Here is a 24,755-nt window from a genome sequence, read left to right as displayed (position 1 = left end):
CCGTCTCGTCAGGGACACATGTTGTCACGTTTAGAAACTTTCTCAGACTTGACAGATGACTCGGAGGTTCTGACATTTCTCAAACATCACCAAACAAAACGTTTCTCGCATCATACAATGTGTAAATCATCCTCTTTTTAATTGTTTGGATAGAGAACAAAATATACAAGGACTGTGCCACTGTGCTCTGACAGGATCAGAACGAAAACCGATTACAAAACAATTTTGACATGACAGTGAGATTCACAGCTTTGATCGTTTCGCTGGATTCACTCACTAATCTTCTTTTTTTAAACGCCTTGGCCTTCCCCTGTGAGAACGACTACAGTTACTTATCACTACACAGAGCAGACACAAAATTGATAGAAACTAAAAAAATATCAACAGTTCAGGATCAAGTATATAGTATGTATAATCGACTATTCAACGATCTGAACACAATTATTTCAACCTAACGTACACGTACACGTACAAGGCCAAATGCACATGTGGCCAAGACATAAGACTGAAGAACTTAAAGTTGATCTAGAGTGAAGACGCGAGGTCCAGATGTTACAGTAGAGGGTTGACACTCGCACTCTGTCGGTGTGGTCGACCGTTTGTTTTCCAAGTAAACACGTCATTTAGTCGACTTGCATCTATTGGTTGCTAGACACCGGGTGGACTAGATACAAATACGGCTCTACGATGTGACAAATTGGTAAGAACTATGCAGATACATACAATCTCACTTATAATGTAACACAATTCAACAAAGGCACAACATGGCGCGTCTGTGTTTACCAACTATTTTTCTTTTACGTTCTTTTACCCTGTCGTCTGAAGTGACACATGGGGGACCGGCAGCCTGCCACTACGTGCTTTAGTCAGATACTTACTAAGTGGTCCCACTTGTAGCTTTTAACAGCAACTAAACAAAGAACGGTCAACATTTGCCTGCCAAAAATAAACTGCGATGTCCGGCCTGGTGGAAGTGAAAGTGGAAAGGTTAATCCAACCTGTCAACAGCACGGAACCGGCCGCTGGACGTTTGTCAAGGGTCTTGCATAGTGCATGCAACAAGTCCAACCCTCTATCTTATATCTGTGCAGTCCTTTGATAAGCACGACAGCATTGCGTTCTCAACTCTATGTCAGCTCTCTGAAGTAAAACACAGGTGTAGCGGTTGTGTCAATCAATAACAGTACCTCAAGGAAAGAATCCAACTGAATTTATCCCAGTCTCTCCCCCTCACTTCCGCGGATGTGGCGTAACTCCGTTCACGTACCCGTTCCCGTTCTCCTCCATGACGGTCAAATTGGTTTCAAGTTCTCTCATATCCCCGTCCTTGTGTTCGTCTTCTTCTTCGGACATTTTCTTGAGCTTGACCCTCAGACGGAAGACGTTTTGCCTGAGCCCGTGTATCGTGTCCACCAGATGGGCGATCTGCGTGTTCTGTTTGGCTATGACCTCCACGAACTCTTCTCGGTCCTTCTGCAGGGACATGACTTTGTCCTGCAGGTATTTGCGGCCGTTGTGCCTCTGGTGTTCCTCGCTGATGTCTGTTGGTGACAGCGCCTCGGAGAACTGCACCTTCAGCGTGTTAATCTTGCCTCCCTGGTCTACCACGCTCTGCTGCACGTCCGCCACGTTCTCCTGCACCTCGTCCAGCGTGTTCTCCATCCTCTCCCACCTGGCCAGGACCATGGTCAGGTCCCGCTGGAGGTTCTGCACGTCTGCGGACAGGTGAGACATGGCGAAGGAGCCGCACGTCTCTGGCACGCGCATGTCGGGCACGATAACGTTAGGGTCCAGCCCGCCGGCGTCTATCCGCACGGGAACGTTGTTTGGGTCGAGTCCGCCATTGTCCATCCGCACACAGTCCTCACAGTCGTAGTTTACCTTGTTCTCGCCGGAGCCCTCACGGTGGATGACTTTTCCACTCACGACCAAAGCCGAGGAGAACACCAGCACTATGATGGCTTCCATCGTCGCCATGGTAACGGCCCAGACTCCCTGAGGTTGGGAAGTGTGCGGTACCTGCAAGGGCGGAGAGACAATGCGATTACTGAACGGTACTGAGGAGACTATACAGAGGACAGACAATGACAGCACTGAGTTATACAAACGAGGTCGCCACTCTCCGAGAGAGTGGACTGTGGGAGGGTAATAGATCCCACATGTTGGCTTTATTTCGGAGACTAGTGACGTGGTTTTACCGGAGGGTCAGGCCTGTCTCGCTTGGAGTCGTAATTGGGTCCGACCACGGATGGACCGGAATTATCGCACAGATTTCACAGTAATTATAAACATCAAATACAGGTCCGGCTCAAAACTTAAGAAGACAAACAAACAACAGAGAACACATTAAGGCGGAATAAATCCCACACGGACCAGTCTGTCTGAACCCAGATATCGGACAAGTTCACCACCCGCATCCCCCACCAGGCTGTCCCGTGTTCTGAACCAGGGCGGAAACAGACCGGGACCTAAAAATCTAAGAAAAATAGCCCGGGGCCCGAGTCGACATTCTTCGAACAAATTGTAGACCTAGGGCAAGTGGAGGGATTTGTTTGGACGATAACAGCTGTGCCATCTTGGCGGGAGTAAGGGCACTACAGCTATCAACAAACGCCCGGCACCGGGGTTTATAGGACACGCACCGGGGTCTCAGGCAGGGATGAGCAAAGAAAATATTCAACTTCACATATGTCAATAAATTACAACCACAGATCGTTTATAGGTACTAGGTTGGTTTGATGATTGTTTTTGAAAACGTCTTCGTGGGGCATAAAAACTAACGTACCGTGCGCTGAGCCTAGCTTTAGCTTGAAGACGCTAAAGACCGGTTTCTTGAGATCTGCCTCCTAAAACCAATCGGCCGACACTAGGCATTTCCGCAAATGGCGAATGCTTCAGAGACACACACATGGTAATAAATCATGACACCCATTGCTCAGAAAGTCCAATATCTATTAAACCTGACTGTACAGGCCTACTCGGAGAGATTTGTGGCCTATAATTTGGGACGGTGATCACAGACCAGGTCCGATCATTTGTACTCTAGATTTGATCTAGATTCTTCTAAGAAGCCGGTTTCTCCTCAAATTCGTCTAAACGCCTTCAATGGTCCCAGTCTAAACAATACTTTCCCCATCCTGCTAATTAGTATCACTTTGTCTGGACACATTGCCTGTTACCATCTGCCACTCTCTTTCCCACGTTCGTTTGCGTTTTTTCTTCTTGATTTACAAAGGGTTGCCAAATCCAACCAAGGTTCTTTGGTAGTAGAATTTATAAGGTATTCCTTCTGCGTTTCATCATCCTGTTTTCATGAAGACAGCTTTGACTGATGTTCAACATACTAGTAGCAGTACATTTTACAGTTGCTTTCCATATCTACGACTTAAGAGCCATTAAATCATACATACAGAAGATTGTTCTCGCCGTTGTCTCATTCATCATTACATCTCGACCCCGTTCTTATTGGCATGTAGGATTAAATGTTATCGGGAAAGTATGTGGCCTCTTCCGTTTCTTTCCAGGGGTATCAATCAGCCATATGGCGGTTACGCCAGAAGAAATTGCACAAATACCAACAATCTGACGCTGCTAGTTAAAGGTATTCCTGTCTGTGTTTGTTTCCCCAAGGCACACACATTCAAGTCTGGGAACTTGCTGGGGCCTTTTGAAGAGAGAAAAGCGGTGCAGATCACGTGGTGTGTTCTGACTTTCTGCCAAACTTTGGACTCTACATCTTAACATCCGGATTTAGAATCTCTCCCGAGCCGTGCAGGTGAACAAGGTGTCGTTTGATGAAGCGAATACAGCGGCGTTCTCACACGTCGTAAACGTCATCATGTGTACACGGGCCCACGCCTGTGTTGTGTCCGCTGTGTTCCGCACAGGAGCGCCTTACCGAGGTTTAGTCAGGTGCTCCATTGGACATTTATTTGGGTTTCCGTGTGACAGAAATTCTCAAGGCTCCCGAGAGAGCTTAGACAGGGAATTAAGCAACGAAATGGATGTGGGGAAAATGGGGAGAGGAATGAAACGATGTAGGGAAATGAAACAAAAGAAAAATCAAAGGAGAACACCAGGAAATAATCTTTTGAAATGACTACAAACATAAATTTACGAAGGGCAATGTCAGATATGGGTTATCGACAGCTGAGTGTAACAGACATATTGTATATATAGTTACCACAGGACACACAAATAGCTGTAGACCACATGTTGCTAGTCCCCACACGTTCGACAGTAGGAAAGAGACCGCGTACTGCCGAAGTTCAGGGAGGAATCCCCACTGGGCTTCTTCTCTCGTCACTAGCGATCCTTCCCAGACTGCAGACAACACGACCTACCTACTCCGGCAGGTGGCACGGGAAACACAATACAACACACGGGCTGTGGTGGGAAAGGCCGGATCTCTGAACGATATCTGATAAAGCCACTATCGTTTGAACTGGCAGACCGGGATGTGGTTTACCACATTAAGCACGAGTACTCTCTCAGAAGAGTTCATCTGTGATAACTTTAACACCGTGTGAGTCACCTTCTGAACGTCTGCAGCTCGCTATGAAATGGAATATATCCAGGCTGCCCTCCGAGTACAGCTTGCATAGCTACGCACCACTGAGCGCCAAACGATCTGGATTAGCTTGCCAAAATTAAGGATTATCGCAAGAAAGTGATACGTCAACAATACACGCACTGAGACGTCTTAGTCAAAACTTACATCCCCCAACACACTCTGCACAATGTGTTATAGTCCTTTGTGTCCCTTGAGTTGTAGCAAGGGAACTACAACAAGAATGTACGTAAGGAAAGCTCATATGTAGGGGACGTTTGTGGGCTGATCGGGCCTACTCGGGCGACATCAGCCCCTCTGTGTTTCTCTTTAGCCCACTGTTGTGGAATGGAGCTGTCAATCAAAATGACATAGAGACGGAGGTGAGGCCCAGGCGAGAAGGTCTCACGCCGTGTACGAAAACATTTATTGTGGCAGACAAGTTTGACGTTTTCAGGACAGACCACCCATACCAACCTATAGTTTTCATTACTGGTCTTCTGACCTAGGTTCGGCAACATTTGAGTGAGTAAGAACGGGTATTAAACCGTCCCTTGTCAGATTAGAAATGTGTAGATACCACAAATGTGCTGACAGAGATGCTGGCAGCGTTTTTATTCCCTAGCAGCTGAGCTAGATCCCGGAGCTTTAGTCTGTCGCACATCTGTCAGACTATGACACGTTTTGGCAACGAAACGCCACTTTACGGATCACGGGCTAACTTTCCCCGGCTGAGGAGATCCAAGGACAGGTGGTGTTTTCCTTATGCGAGAACACACATTGGAAAAGTTATATTTTTATATCATGTGTGCTTACGCCAAGGCATCAACGCTGAGTCATTATCGTACGTAGGAAACATATACGTGGCCCATATAGAGATCCATAAACTGGCAGTACGACCAAATTTGACAAGAACAAGCCCTACTACATGCAGACATTCACTAACCTGGGAGCTGTACAGGCGCTGTAGGGTCCTTATTGACAACAGTGGGATTGATTTCTCTGTACTACACATGGGTTTAATGCCCTCCCCTTCAGGCCTCAAACTACCACTTTCTGTAGTTCACGTTCGGCCCCAAACTGCCCACGCCGTCCCGACAGCACACCGACTTTGTAACCCCAGAAGGAACAGAATCCCACGTCCATTGTTGTAGGCTTTCAGACCCTACCAGCCTTATTCATGTGTACTGAAAGCCCGAGTCCCTCCCATGTCAGGGCTGGTAACAAAGCCGCTCATTGCTGGATAAACACACTTGTACAAGCATAATAGCTCCGACCATACAAAAGGTCCTACTCGAGTGCTTTATAGGGTACTTATAAGTCAGTATAAAACGTGACGGGACACAGGTCATGTACTCTGACACCGCTCTGCAGCAGACTGAACTGGGGTACGGTGATCTATGGTCGAGATTCAACAACTCACCTGAGAAAACTTGGGAAGACCTTCACGGCTCAGACTTCTACTTTCAGTACAGGAGTAAGTGTTCTCTGCACCACGTCCTTCCTAGGTATACAGAAAAGGGCAGGAAAGGGGCTTTAAAAGTTGAGTGCTCAATTTATAGGACGATTTACGAGATCACTGGGAGGTTACAAGATTACTGTGGTTTATATGGACTTGAGTCGTGGGCGGAGTCAAAGTCTGGGCTAGTTGTCTCGTCTATCTGTGGATCACTGCTCGTGGTCACGTGATGACAATCTTAAGGTCCTATTCTTATGTTTCATCCATGATCGGGCAGACAGAATGCTGCCCTCTTCCTTCCCTGGATCCAATTATGGTTAATCCAGGAAAGTCGCGGCCTGCAATCAATGTAGAGTCAGGATACTGCTGAGTAAAGTGAAAAGAAGTTTGCCCGTGAATGCAGGAAAGTCCTAAGGCGTAGGATTCCAGCGAAGTCTATCATCACACTCCTGGGGTTTGAAAGGGCAAGGAAGTAGCTAATACCATAAGTCCCTCTGGGTTGGGCGGGAAACCCAACTGATTCGGAAAGAATCTTTCCGTTGACATTCGTCCTGAAGCGCAAGTAAGGAGGGGGTGGGGAGAGGCATATACGTTCTAGCCTCCTTGTGTCTACATTGACAGACCTTAAACAATCCTGGCGCCGTGACCATGGCCCTGAGATGGTAACGACCTGGCGACGTGCCCATGCCTTCAGCAAGGACGCCACTACCATCACCACTGGCCGTGAAAACGTTGTCTTATTTTCCTGTAACACTGAAGATACGACTGACAGAGGGCTCCGGCGTTTTATCAGCTTATCGCGCGGAAATAAATAGAGACAGGTGGAGGCAGTCATCTCGGTGCGATGTACATCAGACGCCTGACAACGGTGACAGGTCTACCAACAGACACAAATGGAAGACCAAGATTACAGATAACGCGCTTATGCTTTCTCAGAAACGCCTGGAGGACGACCTATGTCTGAATTCATGTGATAATATGTTAGATAGTGACCTCTAATTATAGACCGTGATAACTTTGCCAGCCAGACGGTCAATTTTTACGGGAAGATAAGTGGACACAGTGGTATAATGAGATATGTTCTCTCATCATTAACTTAAATGTCTCCCCAATCCACATATTCCGACAGCCGACTGTCTACAAACAGCCGGAACAGTATGTCGGGCTTCCGTCGTTAACGAGGCTGGTTCTATTGCATGGTCTCCTTAATTTGGAAGCGAAGGGTTCTCCTTGGGATACAGGAAACCGACGTAAAGACAACGAGATGCCGCAACCAGCGCCTTGAAAGGAAGAAGACTGGCAGGGATCCTCCCGGGTCCCCTGACTCCTCAACCCGAAGGTCAGCTCCGCAAAGGGTACTAGTAATTAGAAATGATCGGAGCAGAAAGAAAAGTCTCTGTCAGCAATTCACCTTCAGAGTGCGAAGTAGACAGACTGCCCCAAGACTGGAAAGGCCGCTATCACTTGGTATGCGGGATGCCTTGCCGGGGTATATGAGGCAAGGCCATCCAGCTAATTAGTGCCACGATAGATGACCAGCTTTAACTTTGACAGTAACACGAAAACAGCGGTTTAAATTAGCAATGTCGGGTAATGCCAGAGCCTTAGACTGAAAAGAGAAGAGAACATTTGCGAAGACGATGCGAAACTTGTATCACCCGAAAATGACCCAAAACTGACCCAACGTCCGCATGAGAGTCTCTACAGTGTGGTGATAGGCACAGCAGTACGACTACTAAAGTACCAGATTTACTGTACTGGGAAAGCCCACAATTCTTTCTTGGCACAAAGTGCTGCCCTGCTGTGCTTGGGTTTGATCCATGTCCTCTCACCAGACATTGTATCAACTCACGGCGCGAAACGAAAGAGCTGCCGACTGGCTGCAAGATATTCATGTGTTCTAACAAAATCTACGTCGGCCCAAAGAATTTAGAAAACATACCAGCAAACAGTGAAGCACACCCAGAAGTTGTCGCACCAGCTCTAATCACAGCAGGCCCTGCCAAAGGACGACCTGCCCGCCCTGCTGAACGGAAGGTTCTGCGCCTGGCGCCCTTCTTGAGTTGTGCTAACAAATATGCTGCTAGCTTTCCGACATGGCCCAAGTCTCCTCCGTCATCTCGCATTAGTACAGGAAAGCGAAATACTGGGCAGATGTAGTTTCCTTAATGAAATTTTTTTCAAAAAAAAGAAAGAATGCCAGTGGGTATCGGCCTGCCCTCGACCAATTATTTCCGACCTCTCTCTGTCAAAGATAATTTTCTTCACGCTTCTTTTAATGAGCCTGCTAACGCGATGCTGCATGCTAACTGCCAGAATTAAGATGAGGTCGTGTAAATCAAGGATAGAAGTGAAAAACTACTGGTTGTTAGAATTTCTGAATAACCCTTTAAGTGATTATATATAATTGGCCATGATGAAAAATGGTCCCAACCTTCCTCGGCTCCATTTCAGGAACTACAAACTCATTCAAATCATGATCACATCCCACGGTCTGGGTAAACCTCCGGATTAAGGTTTTCTATGTTCTCTTGCAAACGTGTTACACGCGTTCAACAAGACGTTCTCTGACCTAATCACCCACCTCAAGGAGACTCTGAGAGCCAGTGAAGTGCCGTCCTAGGATGCCTTCACTCCCCGACAAGTTAAGCACAGCGCACGGCCGCCCCACGTTTCAACAGATTATTTCTCATGTCCCATAAGGCCCGAGAACGTGACTGGAACCGCTGCGCAATCTCTATCCCAGAACCGCGCTCGGAAAGTCTCGGCAAGGCCGACGATTACCGAGTAGAACACATCGACGAGTTGAATAGAGCTGTCTCTTCCGTGGTAGCTGTGGAACGTCTGGCAGCTCGTACTCCGGAGAATGCCGAGTCGATATGACATTCGCCCGGCCTGGCTCCCAATCAGGAGAACTGGCAACACGCACTTCACTCATCGAGCGGTGCAATCACAGGGGATAAATCCTGCCGCCTGACGGGTCGGGCCGTGTGCCGTGCCTGGGCAAGATCAATTCTCAGCGGTCAGTCTCAAGGCGACCCGTCGGGGTGAATCCGGGAACCCCCCTCCGCTACCAGAAGAAGTTGTGAGCGTGAATATGACCTTCTTGACCTCTGAAAAATCCGAACCTCAGCCGAGTGTCAGATAAAATGGTGACAGTTTCCAGAAAAGAAAGAACACTCAGAGTCAAGTGGAAGTGTATCCGATACAGCTGAACTCTCTTTTTCTACTTTTAGAAATCTGCGGTTGGCCCCCACACGTGAGCACCCTACTTGAGTCGACACGAGATTGGAGGAAAGAAAAACAACCATGCCTTGAGACCTGGGATTTAGAACGGAGAGACCGACAGCCCCTTATGTTCAATTCAGCATTCTTGGTGTCTGAATGAAGCCAAATGTCGCTCAGTACCGTGTACCAACCTCAGTGGCACGCGAACAACTGTTTCTCCAAATCTTGCCTACTTACAACGCTCCTCTGCGAGAGAGAGATCTCGCACCAGGCCTTTGCACGGACGTCATACAGATCGTTGACTTGTATAGAAAACATACGACAAGTGGCCAGCATTTTCCAATTACGTCATCACAACACACTTAATTGAAATATATTTAGTCTATAAAGCCTACTGAGTGAGCAGTACAACATAGGGTAGGCACGAATAGTCAGTAGGATAAGATTCCTTCGTTATCTGGGTATATATGTTGTTAATTGGCTGCCGGTACTACAGAAGACCCTCACCTGAAGTGCTGACATTTAGACCTGACACGCGCTGCCGCCGTGCACGGTATCAGTTCCAGCTCTTCCTTGATGGGTCCGTATCACAGAAGTGCTCGGGTCATTAGAGCTGAGACTAGACTTCGTGGGCGTTGTTTCCATTGCTACTGCTGAGACCAGACTGTTGAGAACGCTACGCAGAGTGAGTCTAACTCATGAACCATATCTGTTCTGTACAGACATTTCATAACCTCTCGGTGGGGGGTCAGTCAATCGCGTAATCTCAGACAAGCGGCAAATATAGATTGCCTGTATGGAAGGACATGGTTCAACAGAATAGGACAGAGTTCACGTGTGTGCTGGAGTAGCAGAGAGAGTGTGCGGTGGATTGATTTTGAGATAAGTAGATATATACAAGATGTGGGAGACCATGTCCATACATAATAGTAGGGTATCAGTGTAGGCATAAGCGTTAAGTGCTTCAACACTAGATACCACACACACCAACTCCCGCTGGCTCACCTTATAACCGCGCCTTCTTGTCGCTTCTCCACACATGATATTGAGAATGGTTGAATTAACCTTTGACAGTCTGGAATGATAATAGCTATAATTAGCTTAGGAATAGTCAGCGCGACAGATGCCAGGAACCTTTGGGATGAGGAGAACCCCCTGGCCGGAGATTTCGGAGTGGGAAGACTTCACGCGGCGTGACTCGGCGGGCAGGAAAAGTGATTATGCTGGCAGACGACCAGGATACGCTCCGTCAGACGACATTAGTGTTAGTTTTCCTTTATGTGCGACACTACAGACGGGTCCAAACGACCTTTAATCCATATCCGTGTACGGAACTCTTCTTAGTCTGTTTTTCCTGAGACGGCAGTCGAACTCAAAGTCCTACGGTCACAGAGACTGGGGTACCTCAGCGGTAATGATTACCTGCAGCAGTATCTGACGGTGCGGACCGAACGGTTTGTTTTCGTGCGTGCAAACTCTCACCTCAGTGTGCTGTAGAATCACGGCGGTTCTCTGTTAGAAATCCTCCGTGGCCGCCAACTGGGGAGAGCTGACGTCCCGGCTATAGGCTTCTACGAGCTTCTGTCTACAGCAGCTCTTTAAATGGAGAATCCTCTCCGCACAGGCACATCTATAATACTGCGTCCGGGACCACAACTGCAGGTGATGATCTCAGCTAGCGCGATCAGCACCAGCTGTAAATGGGTCGGCGGTGCTGATTGGCCTACAGTGACATTATGTGCCTTCTGCACGCCAATAGTCATCGCTGAGACGTCTTAAGGGAGGGACCTCAATTAGACAAGTAGACCAAAACAACCAGTGGTAGGTCAAAATGATGGTCCTTTTCCCGTGACCTTGGTGACCTGTGACACAAGGGGACAGAACAGGGGTGCTAGTAATCACAACAGGTTATGTCCTGGCACCGTCAGGGCAGGCAAGCGGCGCCGACCCACACTGGGAGATTATTTAGGTTGCGTTAAACCAAGGGGGATTTTTAACCTCCTTGGTTAAACCTTTCAAAAAGGCAGATATTGACTTTATGCTATCGCTGATGATGTGTACATGTCCTTCAAACTATTACAAGTTGTTCATAAAACATGTGCGTGTGTGCGCCTATGGTGTAAGTTGCTGTAGATGATCAATGACCCCAAAACGAACCTTGTACTAAACTTTAGATGACCTGCTTGGTTTGTAGCCAGATCTTGGTTCCCTGTCACGATTTATGTTTCATTTTACTGCTTTTTTAATGCCGCGCGTAAGTGTTTAATAGTGATGAGCGTGAATAAACGGGGAAGATATACATTTATAGTTGCTTTTACACGTGTCTCCCCCACACTGGTGCACATATACGCCGGAGAACATTTGTCACAAGTCATTTCTTATAAAAGTGACACTACATAAACCTCGATGGCCGACAAATTAAACGTATTCACCCGAAACATTTGCAACTTGTCAGAATCTTTACAGTCTTTAGCATACTCAGTACCTAGACATGCCCTCGGGTCGAGGAAACGGAGACCGGAGTGATGAAAGAAGTCTTGATCAGTTCCCAATTTCAGCGTTTGTCCCACCAGACAATAGCGTCTCAAACGTCTGTCTGTAGCCTGGGAGACGATACAGGACAGTAGCCACAAATGCTGACAAAATATGTCCCCGAGTATCTACATTTGTATATACATATACAAAACGACTAGTCCTCTGTTTGACACACCATCAACGGTAAAACCCTGAGCTATGTGCACGATGTACCTTCAACCACACTCGGCCCCGATCCACCGTGAGGGCTACTGGCAAAAAACGTTTCGCTTTGCAACAATAAGAAACTCGTCTACTGTGTCGACCAGATGGCCTATACGGTTGTGTATTTCAAGTTGCGGTAAATCTTTCTTGCCTTCCGTCGACAAGTACAATTTTTTGGCAACTCGCTCCACTCCCGCGGATCCTGTGAGTGTTGTATTTCAGGGTCTGACCCATTAGTAGTATCTGGAAAAATGGATGAAAGACTAGTAATACCATTCAGTAGCTCCTTTATTTGTCTCGGATTGAAGTTGCATTTCCGAAGTTTGCACTAATGATGTACACTGAGGTTTTGGTCTTTCCGGCGATCTGTGACTTCTCGCCACCCACCCATATCGCACAGGCTTGCCAAGATAGACAACCGTATGTCGCTCCGACAGAACAGTGTCACTTACTGCTTTCTTAGTGACGAAAGGTGACATTGGGCTAGGTTCTAGGTACGTTAAGTTCATTCTTGAAATCTCCCAGTTACGGCTATGTACAACACTTGCTAGCACGTACCTGGGCGTCCGCTGAGGGCATGAAACATATCCAAAGTCCTCTAAAGCACATATGTTAGTCTGCAAGGATTTTATGTGACACTATAACACTCCACACACATAGTGTGTGGTTAAAGAACGTGTTAAAACGGAAACGAGGAGTTTGTCTTGGAGACGCCGTCTATTACGAGACGTGTGATCTAGTCTGCAGTGCACGTGCAACACGTGTGGTGAAATTTCTTCTTAAAGGTAGACAGTGATGACGGAATTGAAAGCTCTACCGTTTCGCTTATATCAACATTCTCAGCTATTACGCCTATCTTCGGACAAGCCTTCGTCGTTTTTACGGAGTTCTATGGCAGTCTGCTGTCCTAAGTTCCCATGAGCTTCACCCGCTGATGAGCCGTTGAAATGACACGTGTCCCCAGCCTCTGTAGACTGGGGACTGCAGCCAAGCCTACCCCTATCGAAGCAATTGCTGAAATCCTTTCATATTTCTGTCAACTGCCGGTTGTCGTCTCTTACCAGGACAGCTCTGATGAGGACCACACAGAAAACACTGGTGAAAGTTTAGCTGTGCCCTGGGACGGATCGACTTGCTGCGGCATGGTGACGACATTCACGAGTTGGTCGTAGGTGCGGCTTCCGTGATCTTTACGAAACTTGCGGGAAATAAAAAAAAGTATATCGTTGGAGACCACCCAGGGTTGATCTTTCGCCCAGGCCGGGAAGAGCTGACCCAAAGAAATCATGGCGGGAGAAGCTAGGACACACATTAAAGGTGTGTTGATTTACGTGACGCTAGAGACCAGTCCTCGCGAGAGTACCCCTCCTGCAGACGGGCTAGTGTATGTGGCACAGAGCCAGGGCTGGCGGACTGAAATGTGGGACACCCGTTTTCCCTCGTACATTGACTACAGATGAGGCCCTCTAGAACCCATTATGAACATGGAAAGGCCAAGCAATTCCTAAAAGGACCAGGTCTCTGCCAGCAGGCGTAAATCATCTGTCATAATACATGAGAATTGGCTACATCTGTCCGGGAGGGTGGGGCAGTCTGTATGCACCTGATCGTGCAGTAGCTGGTCCTTGTAAACTCTGTACGTAGGTCTGCCAAATGTCTCGTATTCTGGCATCATAAACAAAATGTAATTGCGACGGAAATGGGGAAATGCAACAAGACAAAGTAAGAAGATCTGTTTAAGATGAGTGATCATCAAAATATAACAGAGATGTTATAGCATTCAGAAGCCAAAATAGCAGTTTCGGTATTGTGTCACGGACCAAACCAATATTGACCACCCGATGGTTTACCACATTGTTGTACTGTGTGCAGGTCTTGGGCGCCAAAACATTCCAGCAACCGAGCAACGTCACACAACGTGATGTTCTCTTGATTAGTATTTATCTGAGTCGGATGTGTTCTTGCCTCTCATGGTCTTAGGACTTACCTAGTCAGGGTCCAATCTGTAATCTTCTCTTCCAGTGCCGAGACTGAATCATAGACACCAGCAGACAGTGTATATCTCTAGTACGCAATAAAACTACCCTTTTAATGTGTTATATATAGGCCGTAAAGAGCGCTTTTCTACGAATGTCTACTGATTTGACTCCGCGCAGTTCTCTGTTGCTATTTCCAAAATGCACGCACTGTCTGTGCTTGTTGTCAAAGGGAACATACGAGTGTTATATATAGACTAAGATACAACACTTTCTGGCCATGTTTTGGGGATACTGGTCTCCACGGAGGTACAAATGCGACCAGATTGACAGATGTACCGTGTCAGAATACCGCCTAAACTTTGATTGGCAAGTTTCCCGATTTGGTAGCCTGTGATGGATAACTATTGCGCCCACTGTATACACCACCTGGTCTTCTGAGCGATATGAGGCATGGCTTGAGTTTTTATGGCCGCACCTGAACATCCCACCAAGGAATTCCCTTACCGTGGTTATATAAAGTTGGCGTGCATTGGGAAGGAGAGAGCCAGGGTAAACAAACAGAGAGAGGTCAAGCCTGGGCCACGCTAATGATGTTTCTATTTTCCCACGCGTCGGAATCCCCGAGGGGGGAAGGTCAAGTTCATGGAATGGCGAGGGGAATAGTAAGTAAGTAAGTAAAGTTTATTGCACAACAAATGTAACGGATAGGAGGAGGGCCGAGCGACGGGGTTCAAATAGAGGTCAAGTTGGATGAGAGAATTGCAAGAGGCCTTGCAGCTCAGGTGTTGTTAAGTGGGCAAAGGATACTTAAGTCTCTCCACGTGGCCTTTCTTTGAATTTTCTTCTTGAGAAAGCACTTGAGACTCCTCCTCGAGCTTGTGTAGAAAAGATGGTCTGAGCAATTACAAACAGCTTCCCAACAGCTCCTTATTGTATTCATGAAATGACTACAGAGAGGAAATTCTGCAGAACTGGTCTCCGAACGGGACTGGTCACGCTGATGAAGATATGGAAAGTACATGCCACCCCAGGAAGGAAGACTGCAATCCGTCAGCGTCAAAACACGATTTTTACGTTCTAGAGACAGCGGGAAAATGGCGCTTTAGCAAGTCAGATGAACTATAGATGAAGGAGTCTATTGTAATACAGTAGTTCATCGTCCTATTGCACGGGTTGCTGTGGCCTAAAGGTGAACGTCATGGTTATGGTTGCCCACCCAGGTGGCTAGGCGTGAAGCTAGCCGTGAAGCCATGAAATCACCCACAAGGGTGAACAGTTCAGCACTCTCCGTGTAGACCGACAGGGTCAGCAGCCGGCTGATCCAAGAAAAATGGAACATAAAGGACATTATTTCCCCGGGACCATGCCTTCCTTTCAACACGATAAATCATGTACACAATAACTCGGGTTACCGCGGCGAGGGTGTGTGAGAATGACTCTTCTAAACATCCCGCCATGCGTGAGAATTCCTGTCAAGTTCACGTGTACTCTGGGAGGAGGGCTCCCATTGTGATGTTGCCGTTGACCGAGGCTTGGCCTCACTTTAAGAAGAACTGCTCCACAAATATATCTCATTACATGGACACACACGGCTGCCTGTCGATGAATAACTACCGAAGATAAGGCTTCGAACATCGGAAAAACAAACACTACTTAAGTGTGAAGTCACGACAAGGTGGCGCTGCTATTCTAAGGAAGCTCGTCAGCGGAAGTTCGGCTTCTACAACACTTGTATTTATTTTGTTTTACTTTACGGCTAAAACAGTCAAGCCCTTATCGTTATATGGTTGTCATGGTCACGAGTGAATTCATGAAGACACAGCTGTGGAACTCCATTAGATCCCAAAGAGAGAAGTTCAACTTGCGGCCATCTTTTGTAGTTTGTGAATTTATGATGTGTACGACTATTGCCACCTTCTATTATTTTTATGGTAGTAACACTTATCTTGATGACAGTCGGTTGTACACAGTACAAGATGAACTCAGGAAGGAGGTGAATGACCGATGTCCCCTTAGATCTATTGAAGGAAGTTAAACCACTCTTAGCGCAAGGTGTATTTCTTGTACCAGGGTCAAGTTTGGGGTGGGCATCATCTGTCTGGGGGTTGAAGAAACACACTCGACCCGTCCTTGGGTCCTTGGATACTGTCTGTCGGCATGTGGTCCAAAAGAAGACGAATAGCCGGAAAAAACTTTTAGCGAACACTTAGACACCGCTAAACTGATAATCACCCAAATCAATCAAGCGAGAGACGTCCTGATGTCGTGAAGTAAGATGTGAGCTGGCCCAATGATTGACACAGACCATGACCCAAGAGCAGAAGGCGAGCTGAGGTTACGCTGTGTTTATGTCTTCTGCAGGCGTCCTTTGTCCACACTTGTCTCACACTAAGAACTAGTGTCAACACAGTTGGCACGGTTGGCGTTCCACCATTGCCCCCGTCTTTTAACGGCACAGGGGAGGGAAGATGTTTTAAAGTCACAAAACCCACAAAAATGGGTGAGAGATGAGCGCGTTTATAGCGTAACACTCCTGACAAGTACCAGCTACTGAAACAGATCGGAAATCTGTACCCTAACAGTTTTAACTCCTGAGGACAGACGTGTGGTGACGAGCACACACACGAATTTCTGGAAAACGTTTAAGTGTTTGGGCTCGTGAAATTGTCATCAAGTTCACGCTACTGTCTAGTGAAGTTGCCATCGCGCAAGGAATCATCATATTCACTAGCGGATGCTACATACAATAAATGTGCCACATCCGCAAGTAGCCTAATGGTAGCCTGGTACCCAAACAATAAAGGACGAAAGAGACTCGGCAGCGACAACAGGTCTGGGTACCAGGCTAGTCTAGTGGTCTATATAAATGCATATTGGGTCCTTAATTCCACCCTGTTGTCAGTCTTTCCCTCATGTCAGAATCCTTTTCTGTCTTCATTCCTTTCATTCATTCATTCATTCATTCGTACGTTCATTTATACATTCATTTATGAATTCGTTCATTCTTTTTCTTTTTTTCTTTTTTTCCATTTCTACCTCTATTTGTGTCTCTGGTCTTCTTTCAACCCAACTTACAAAGGGAATCTACATTATCATATAGTTTATGTTATTCCATAAGGTGAATATCATAATTGTGACAACGACAAGACCAAGCACATACCATAACTTTGACAAATTACATACTTTCCTGAAATAATGGTCTATCCGACGTGATACTCAACAAGTGTCAACGTAATACTATCGAGTTTCTCATCAAAGTGCGGTTCTAACCAAATGGGCCAGGCTGTTGAAATGTGATGTCGTGAGAGAGCACTGATGATTTATGCTGGACGTCGATCAAATTGTACAGCTGACTGAGCTGAGTAACGTTCACACATTGCCATCGCCACAGATTCTCTGAAAGACTGTGTTTTGAACTCGGGTATATAGAACGGTTTTGCTGGGCCTTTCTTTTATGACAAGGTATTCTCCTCAAAGATGTCCCCCGACATTTGTATGTGTATCACCTAAACAAAACAGACGACAATGCTTGAGAATGACTGGGACTAGACGGATTATGACAAGAGAACTTATTGCTTAAGGAAAACCTTCGAGGAGAAACTTAGTTATAGGACAGAATGGCAGTTGGATGCAAACCAAAAAGTGATAAATCCAATGTCAGCCAATTCGACGAAAAAGGGGATCCTACAGACAGCCGAAGTCCTCTAGAGGACCAGATGACGCCAAGTAGCTTTATTCTGCAAATAAACGGATGGCATGAAAATTAACAAAGATAGGAGCGATCACTGACAACGGGACTGAACCAGCCTAAACACCTGCTTACTCTCCAGACGGGGCACAAGGAGCACCATTGTACTGAAGAGAAGCAGTGATAGTGGATGGCACCAGTCTAGTCTTGTTACTGTTAGTCTATCAGCAGAGTGAATCCCACTTTAGTTAGGAAACTGTCCATGACCGCTACCGGAGTCTCCCAGTGGCGCCATGAGTTTGACTCCATTGAGTCTTATCCCCGCATCTTCTAATTTATCATCGCCCTGAAGATGGGGGGATAGAGCATACCGAGAGTGTGTGCGTGTGTCTTGTGGGGCGGAACGTATTACCTATTGCAGTAGAACTTGAAATCGTTATGTTAACAATGTGTAAATAATATTTAGACTGTGTTCTCGCTCCCAACTAAGTGTCGGGGAGTTTGGACATTGAGATTCCCTCTGACGATGACATGGATCAGACTAAAAGATGACACGAGGACTCTCACACTCTGCCATTTGGTGCGGAGAGCAGGACATGCAGGACGCTCCGTTCTCGTGAATGAATGGTCATAAACCACATGCGTAGATCTTGTGACGCGGGAAGGACATTGCCCTCCCTGGCGGCTTTCCAACTGAGCTGACAAAATTCCTTTCGGTAACCAGAATGTTTTTGTAACATTCGATGTTTTCACCACAAAATGCATGTGCTCACTTCTCAAAACTAATTACCTGTAGTCGGTCATCCTATCCGTTGTTGAATTTCATAATATGCCGAGCAAGTTATCTTGCTCATATCAATCACGGATCGGTATCTTAACCTGGAGTACTAAGGCATAGCTTTTATTTGAGAAAGATCCATTCTCACATTCTTATCTATCATTTACAATTAACATGACGTTGCTTTAGAAGACCAATGTCACTGCACCATAAACAACAACAACAGACACCACCATCTTTAGTAGGGTCCAACCCTGGTCTGCTTGCACTTCACCTATTCCTCTAATCATTTCAGACTCGTAACTGGCATTTCTTTCCAGGTTTCCTTGGTCAAACTGGTCGGATGACCTCGTCAAGTCATAACATTATTCGCTAACTTGTTGATGAGGTGAATCTTGATGCATGTATACATTACATCCCCAGACTGGAGGGACAACGTGTAAAGCCCAGTAGGCCCTCGACCTTGAATCTGGTTTTCGTCCTTTGACGCCGGCACGGTACATTGACTCTGATGTCAGGGGTCGACTCTCGGCTGACCAGTTATTTCCTCTCCGTGGAAAGGTCGGTAACACCGGTCTTCATTACACAGTAATTGGGCACTGAACTATGGCCCGGGGAAGTGTCGTCTTACCACTATTTGATGCCATTCTACGGCGGAATGTAGGTCGTATTGGTCCATATATGTCCCGTGACTGTGTGTGGCTGCTGACTGTGGCAGGGCAAGAAGTTACGGAAGTTACTGAAAGTGCCTCAATTAGGCCTGGTGCCTATTGGGGACCGTTGGCGTTGTCTAACCGTAATTGGGACTTAGCCCGAATTGCTAGAGTGATTAGTATGTTTACTTTGAGTGATTTGTATGGTAATCATTTGGATGGCTTGAGAAAGAACAACAGAACAAGTAATAGACACTTTAAAGCCTCAGGTAGTGTGCATACCAATTAGCAATGTTGATCTTGCTGGGCTACGATTTGGTGTGAAACCTGTTATGAATGAATATTACGCAGAAAGCCTGTGTCATTCTGAGTTTCCTTGGCGGTGTTGGCTGCAATGCATTATGGTACTATGCGGATCTCATGCTTTTTTTAAACTAGAGTTCGGAGATCTCCCTGAAATGTTTTGATCCTTTGTAGATTAGTTCTTTTATCTTGTCTCATTGATGACACAAATGGCTGTAATTAGAATAATCTATTTCAAATGAAGGTCTTCTCTATCTAAATGATATACTTTGTGTGTGTTAAGTCCTTTCTTTTGGCAGATACCGGTATACCATGTTTAAATTTCATCATAATCTATATAAATGATTTGCAAATCTATATAATCTATACATATACCTTCAACTAACTTACTCATGCCACAAGTATGTAATTCCTACGATTTACCACAGAGGAATTATGACATTTTCACATTAATCTGGCAAGTTAGGCCGTTATTTCAATAATTGGTATTTGTAGATGTTCCACCTGCCATAAAGTACATATGTCACATGTATTAAAGTCCCATTATGGAAAACACTGCAAATATAGATTTTCCTCATTTAGTCCTGATTTGCATAGTTTGTATTTCATTGTGTACATTTCTGTCTAAGCTACCTGTATACTGAATATCATGGAAATCCGTCGTTCCTCTGTTCAGGTATTCTCCCCTGCAGTTCGAGAGGAAGTTGCTAGGGAGCCTAAATTTACACCACGTCTTCCTTGATTACATCACGAGCTATTTACCACTACAAAATCATGACCATAGCACGTCCAAGACAAAAGATACAAAAAAGTTCTGTTGCAGTACCAAGGTCACATACCAGGGGGGCCAAAAGACCTGCCCAAATACCAAATGGCATCGTAATCTATTCAGAGGTTCTTGAGTTATGCTGATTACCAAAATACGGAAACACAGACACACACACAGAAACACAGAAAGACACGCTAAAAACTGCACATCCATTTTCATGTCGGTAAAAACGTTCGTGTTCCTCATTCATCTATTGAATGTGGCTTACAATTATTTTGCAGCCAGTGAAGGTCTTTTAGATGTGGAGGAGTAAGAAGCCCTGTCTCCTTCAATAAAAGTTGGACTTGAAAGAACTTTTGAAATGTCGCCTGCACACACCGACACCACGTGACACGTTGGAGTCACCCAGAAATCTGAGCTTGGCGCTCATTATTTCAATTACCTGTTCTAACCTATCATCGGTTGTTTTTCCCCGGGCTGACACTGAAAACACGGTTAAATCAAGGTCGACACCTAAAGGTCACGGTAGTCATTGATAGTAAACATGATACGGACATGGATGCAGTTTTGTCGAGACTCTCCGGAAAGGCGATTGCAAGCGCAGCCAAAGTTCTTGTAGCACAATTAAATAGATGTAGATAGAACGTAAGAGTGTATAAGGGGGCAGCTCACTGCATCCACTAGCTAAAGCTCAATGGGCATCAGTGGAACCATCTCCTTCGGGAATATAATAACAATAACAGACAAGATTGGCAACATAAAAAGATGTTGCCATGGCGACGATGGTCTCTGTTAACGTTTTTCTTTTTAGCCCACATGCAAATAAGGACCTCGCATAAATCATACCAGTCGATCACCTTCTGTACCAAAATAACACAAGTTGTCCAATGTATGAAAATCTTGTTTTCACAAAAAAAGATATCGTACCATTTCCTCATAAATTATGTAAATAGGCTAGTCCTATAATGGAATTCAGCTGATTTATTAACTGTCCTCATTAATTATGCAAATCAGATATTGATTTGCATAATTGGCATATGATTATGTAAATCATCACTTAAGCTATCTACACACCAAAAATTATGATGATCCGTCGTCCCCTTGCGTTATTCTCTTTCAAAGTTTGAGTCAAAATCAGCTCCTGCAGTTCCAAAAAAAGCCGCTAGGGGGTCCAAATCTACAGGACATATTTTCCTAACAAAGAGCTATCCACCACTTAAAAATCATGACTATAGCATGTTCAGAAGACGAGATTTGAAAAGTGAAAGTTCCCCTGCAGTACCATAGAAAGTCGCTAGGGGGCCCAAAATCCAATCATTGCAAAGTCTCCCACAGACCTACCCGCCTACAAAATATGAAGACAATACATCCAGGCATTCTTGAGTTATCGTCCCATGGACTTTCACATTCCTGTACAATTCCTAGAATTCTTGCAATCTGCACACAATATAGTAAAAATTTGGCTCGCCCCTGAGGCGTCGCCAATAAAACAAATGTAGGATTCCAATGGCCATGTCAACCAAGCAGCTGTCGTTACTCCTGTACTTTGAAATGTTATTTTAGACGAAGACAAGTTGCAATGTCAGGAGTGACACTTTCTCAGCCGATGCGGGTGGCCAGGAAACTTCATGTCTTTTTTCTTTCATAGTTGCTCGGAATGTCTTGCATTGGGAACATCTCTCAGCAGCGGCGCTAGAGCTCCACCGTGTGAGGTAACCCGCCACACCGACACTGCAGACGTTCGGGAGAGGCGGGCAGCCAAGCGCAAACTTGTCTTCGCACGCTATGTGTCTCTTGAAGTCAAGGTTTGTCCATTTCAGAAGATAGTGGAGATCCGGACAGGGTACATGCCGTACCTTATTCCACCTTATAGGTGACTCATTCATCTCTTCATTTTATTATATATCCCCGTTCTTACCCACTAACATATAGTAAAAGACAGAACTTCAACTTCAGGCGCTTGTCTCGTGATGTGAAAGTATTGTCGACCGGGCAATTGAACCCATGTAGTGAAATGACCCGGGGAGACTGTGTGTATACTAAAGTCTCGTCTAGATGGACAGGGCTTTATTCCGATGTCGTCAGAGGGTGAAGAGAAAGTTGGAAGACGGTCATGTCAAAGATGCTTGACCCGTCAACAGAACGGATCACCACGAGGGGACCGCGTTTGGCAACACAAAAAATGGTCCAGGTTCAAGGCCAACAAGCCGTGAAAACTTGAAACACGCCGCCAGCCAGACGACTGACAAGTTCACTCACAACCGGTGTGCTGTGTTTACACTTCAGCCCCAGCAGAGTCAGAACTTTGTTCACAAGTGTCGACATGTCATAGTTTGGTGGGCTCGTGGGATCCACGTTAAGTAACTTGTTTGGTCTACGTTCATCAGGGGAAATTATAGTTGCTTTAAGAAGGGTCAGGTCTTAATTGGATGTGGGTTTTACGCAATGAGCCAGGCTCAAATGATGACGGACGGAACATCTTCGCTGGAATAAACATAGAATTTAATTTTCTATTTGTTTGGTACGGAAATGTATGTGTTCTCTTCCACTGGGGTTTAAATAATGAACGGTATTAAGAACATGGTGCACGGGTCGGAGTGTCCAGACTTGAACGAAAAGGGCAAGGGCGTGTGTGTCCCTGGTGTGTCCGGAATTGATATAAAGCCGAAGCTCACAGACAAGAATGTACTGATACGTAAGCGGCCCTTAAAGGTACATGTACTTACTTGTAGAACAGTGCCCTGTTAGCACGCTTGTCTCCAACGGTAGTCTCCACACCATCAGCATCAGTGTGCACCACACACGGCACGATAAGGCAGGGGCGGCTGTAACACACCAAAGAAACAACTTAATTAGAAACAACACTGCAAAGTTTGTGTAACTGAAATATCAACAGTGGTTAACACGTTTGAAGTACTGCCACGCAGATTTCCGTTATAACAGACAGACTGTCACGAAGATGTTGTTTAACCTGTTTCCTTGTAAGCCACCGTTTTCTCTCAAAAGCTAACCTTTTATTTTTACAGTGATGGAGGCTGACCTGTGCTGTAAAACCGGCGAGTGTAAGACAAAGACTGTTCTCAGACCGTTTCCTGTAGAACGTCAAGATTACAATAAGGTGTACGTTGGCGGAGGCGCAAGTCAAATACTTCAGCTGTCAGTCATACAAAATGCTTTAAACTGTGGAAACAAAAACTGGCGAGAACAGGACCTTATAATGAGGCCGTGTCAGAGTGTCAAGCGGACGACAGAGCGCTGACGGCGTGACGTCAGGGCCATGGTATGAAAGAGACTGCCGTGATAAAACAAGACGGCACCATCTTTGAGTTAGGCATGAGTTCTTTCCGACGACGTCTACTTTGTGTAAATTAGTTAGGCAGAGTTGAAGGCTAGGGATGGCATGCCGGGGAAATATAGCTTGAACAAATAAACATTGCGGCGCTTTGCGGTACTGCAACAAGATAGCACAAGACATTAATCTCATTGCATGACAGCCATCACAACTGTTTTCTTGTTTTTCAGTATAGCAAACACTTCGTCATGCTCACGGCAATGCTCTCCCCCGTTTTCCGAAGTTTGGTTAGAATTCTTAAATTTCAATTCCACCTGCATAAAAGACATAGATTTTCCTCCACCGCATTCAAATTACGGTCGCGGGCACCACCTGGCGATCACTGCATGACTTGTAACGTTATGTTTATTTTTACTGACTATCAAAGTACATAACAAAGCTTATAAGATATCCACTAACCTTCACCTTGAATACAAACTGACGACACTGTGGGTAACTGACAACCTGAGTTCTCATTCGATTTGACTTTAATAGGCTTGACAAACTTCTTTTCAACGGCTACATTTGTGGATTTTATTCTCTCTCACTAGTTTCGGTCTTCTTTGTCAACAATGACGGGTGAAGATTGAGATGACATCGCATGCAAACGTAACTTAGTAATTGTGACTGATGAACATAAAACGCTCATTATCTATCACATAGTATACAGACACTTAAAAGATTTTCATATAGCTCACATATATAACTAAATAGTCATTTATATATACAGTACAGACAGGAGTTTTGATTTCTAGCGTTAATTAAATGCGGTCGGGTCAACGGTCACGCCAATCTGAATCTTGGTTGCTCTGGTGATACCAACGAGAGGATTTAGTCACAGTAAATAACATAAAACATTTTGGTGCTGTAAGCAAGCCGCAAGCCATGAAGAAGGAGACCTAGTCAAGTATATGTACAAGTAGGGTGTCTTACTATCTGTATCACGAAAACCTAAGTTCGGTTTATAATCAGGTAAGCTTCGAATTGAATGATGGATGTGTACATCGGCGCCATTTTCAGGAACGGTGTTGTTTTCATTGAAAGTGCCACCTAACGACTTTTGTCAGTATTGTAACCCTAGTAACACCAAGGAGCCGAGGATTGTTAACATGCCCAGAACACATAGACTGGTAAAATGTAGCCTGTTTAACACAAGCTTCCCCTGCCAGGAACTAATCGCGCGCCCCCTCCACGAGGCGTAAGTTGGACGGGCTGCTAGGAGTAGGAGCGCGATTTACTCATGTTGGGTAAAATGTATTTGTCGAAGAACGTAATGAAA

General features: G+C 45.6%; 1 protein-coding gene across 7 annotated transcripts; it reads right to left on the bottom strand.

Moving 5' to 3' along the window:
• Positions 1–115: 115 nt before the first annotated feature.
• LOC136432962 (uncharacterized) lies at positions 116–22,970 on the bottom strand. 7 transcript variants are annotated; one of them, XM_066424671.1, is made up of 3 exons: positions 8,593–9,128; positions 5,973–6,053; positions 116–2,019 (listed from the first exon to the last, which is right to left on the bottom strand). In XM_066424671.1, exon 3 carries the CDS (start codon positions 1,975–1,977, stop codon positions 1,231–1,233), a length of 747 nt encoding a protein of 248 aa, XP_066280768.1. In that variant the 5' UTR covers positions 1,978–2,019; positions 5,973–6,053; positions 8,593–9,128; the 3' UTR covers positions 116–1,230. The 7 variants fall into 7 exon arrangements, with proteins under 7 accessions (XP_066280768.1, XP_066280770.1, XP_066280767.1 ...); XM_066424673.1 differs by lacking the exons at positions 5,973–6,053; positions 8,593–9,128 and adding an exon at positions 22,872–22,970; XM_066424670.1 differs by lacking the exons at positions 5,973–6,053; positions 8,593–9,128 and adding an exon at positions 10,719–10,897.
• Positions 22,971–24,755: the final 1,785 nt, after the last annotated feature.

This window comes from Branchiostoma lanceolatum, chromosome 4 (assembly GCF_035083965.1).
Source record: "Branchiostoma lanceolatum isolate klBraLanc5 chromosome 4, klBraLanc5.hap2, whole genome shotgun sequence".
In the NCBI taxonomy this organism is placed as follows: Eukaryota; Metazoa; Chordata; class Leptocardii; order Amphioxiformes; family Branchiostomatidae; genus Branchiostoma; species Branchiostoma lanceolatum.
Note: the sequence above shows the minus strand (reverse complement) of the source record. Positions and strands in the feature narration are given on the sequence as shown.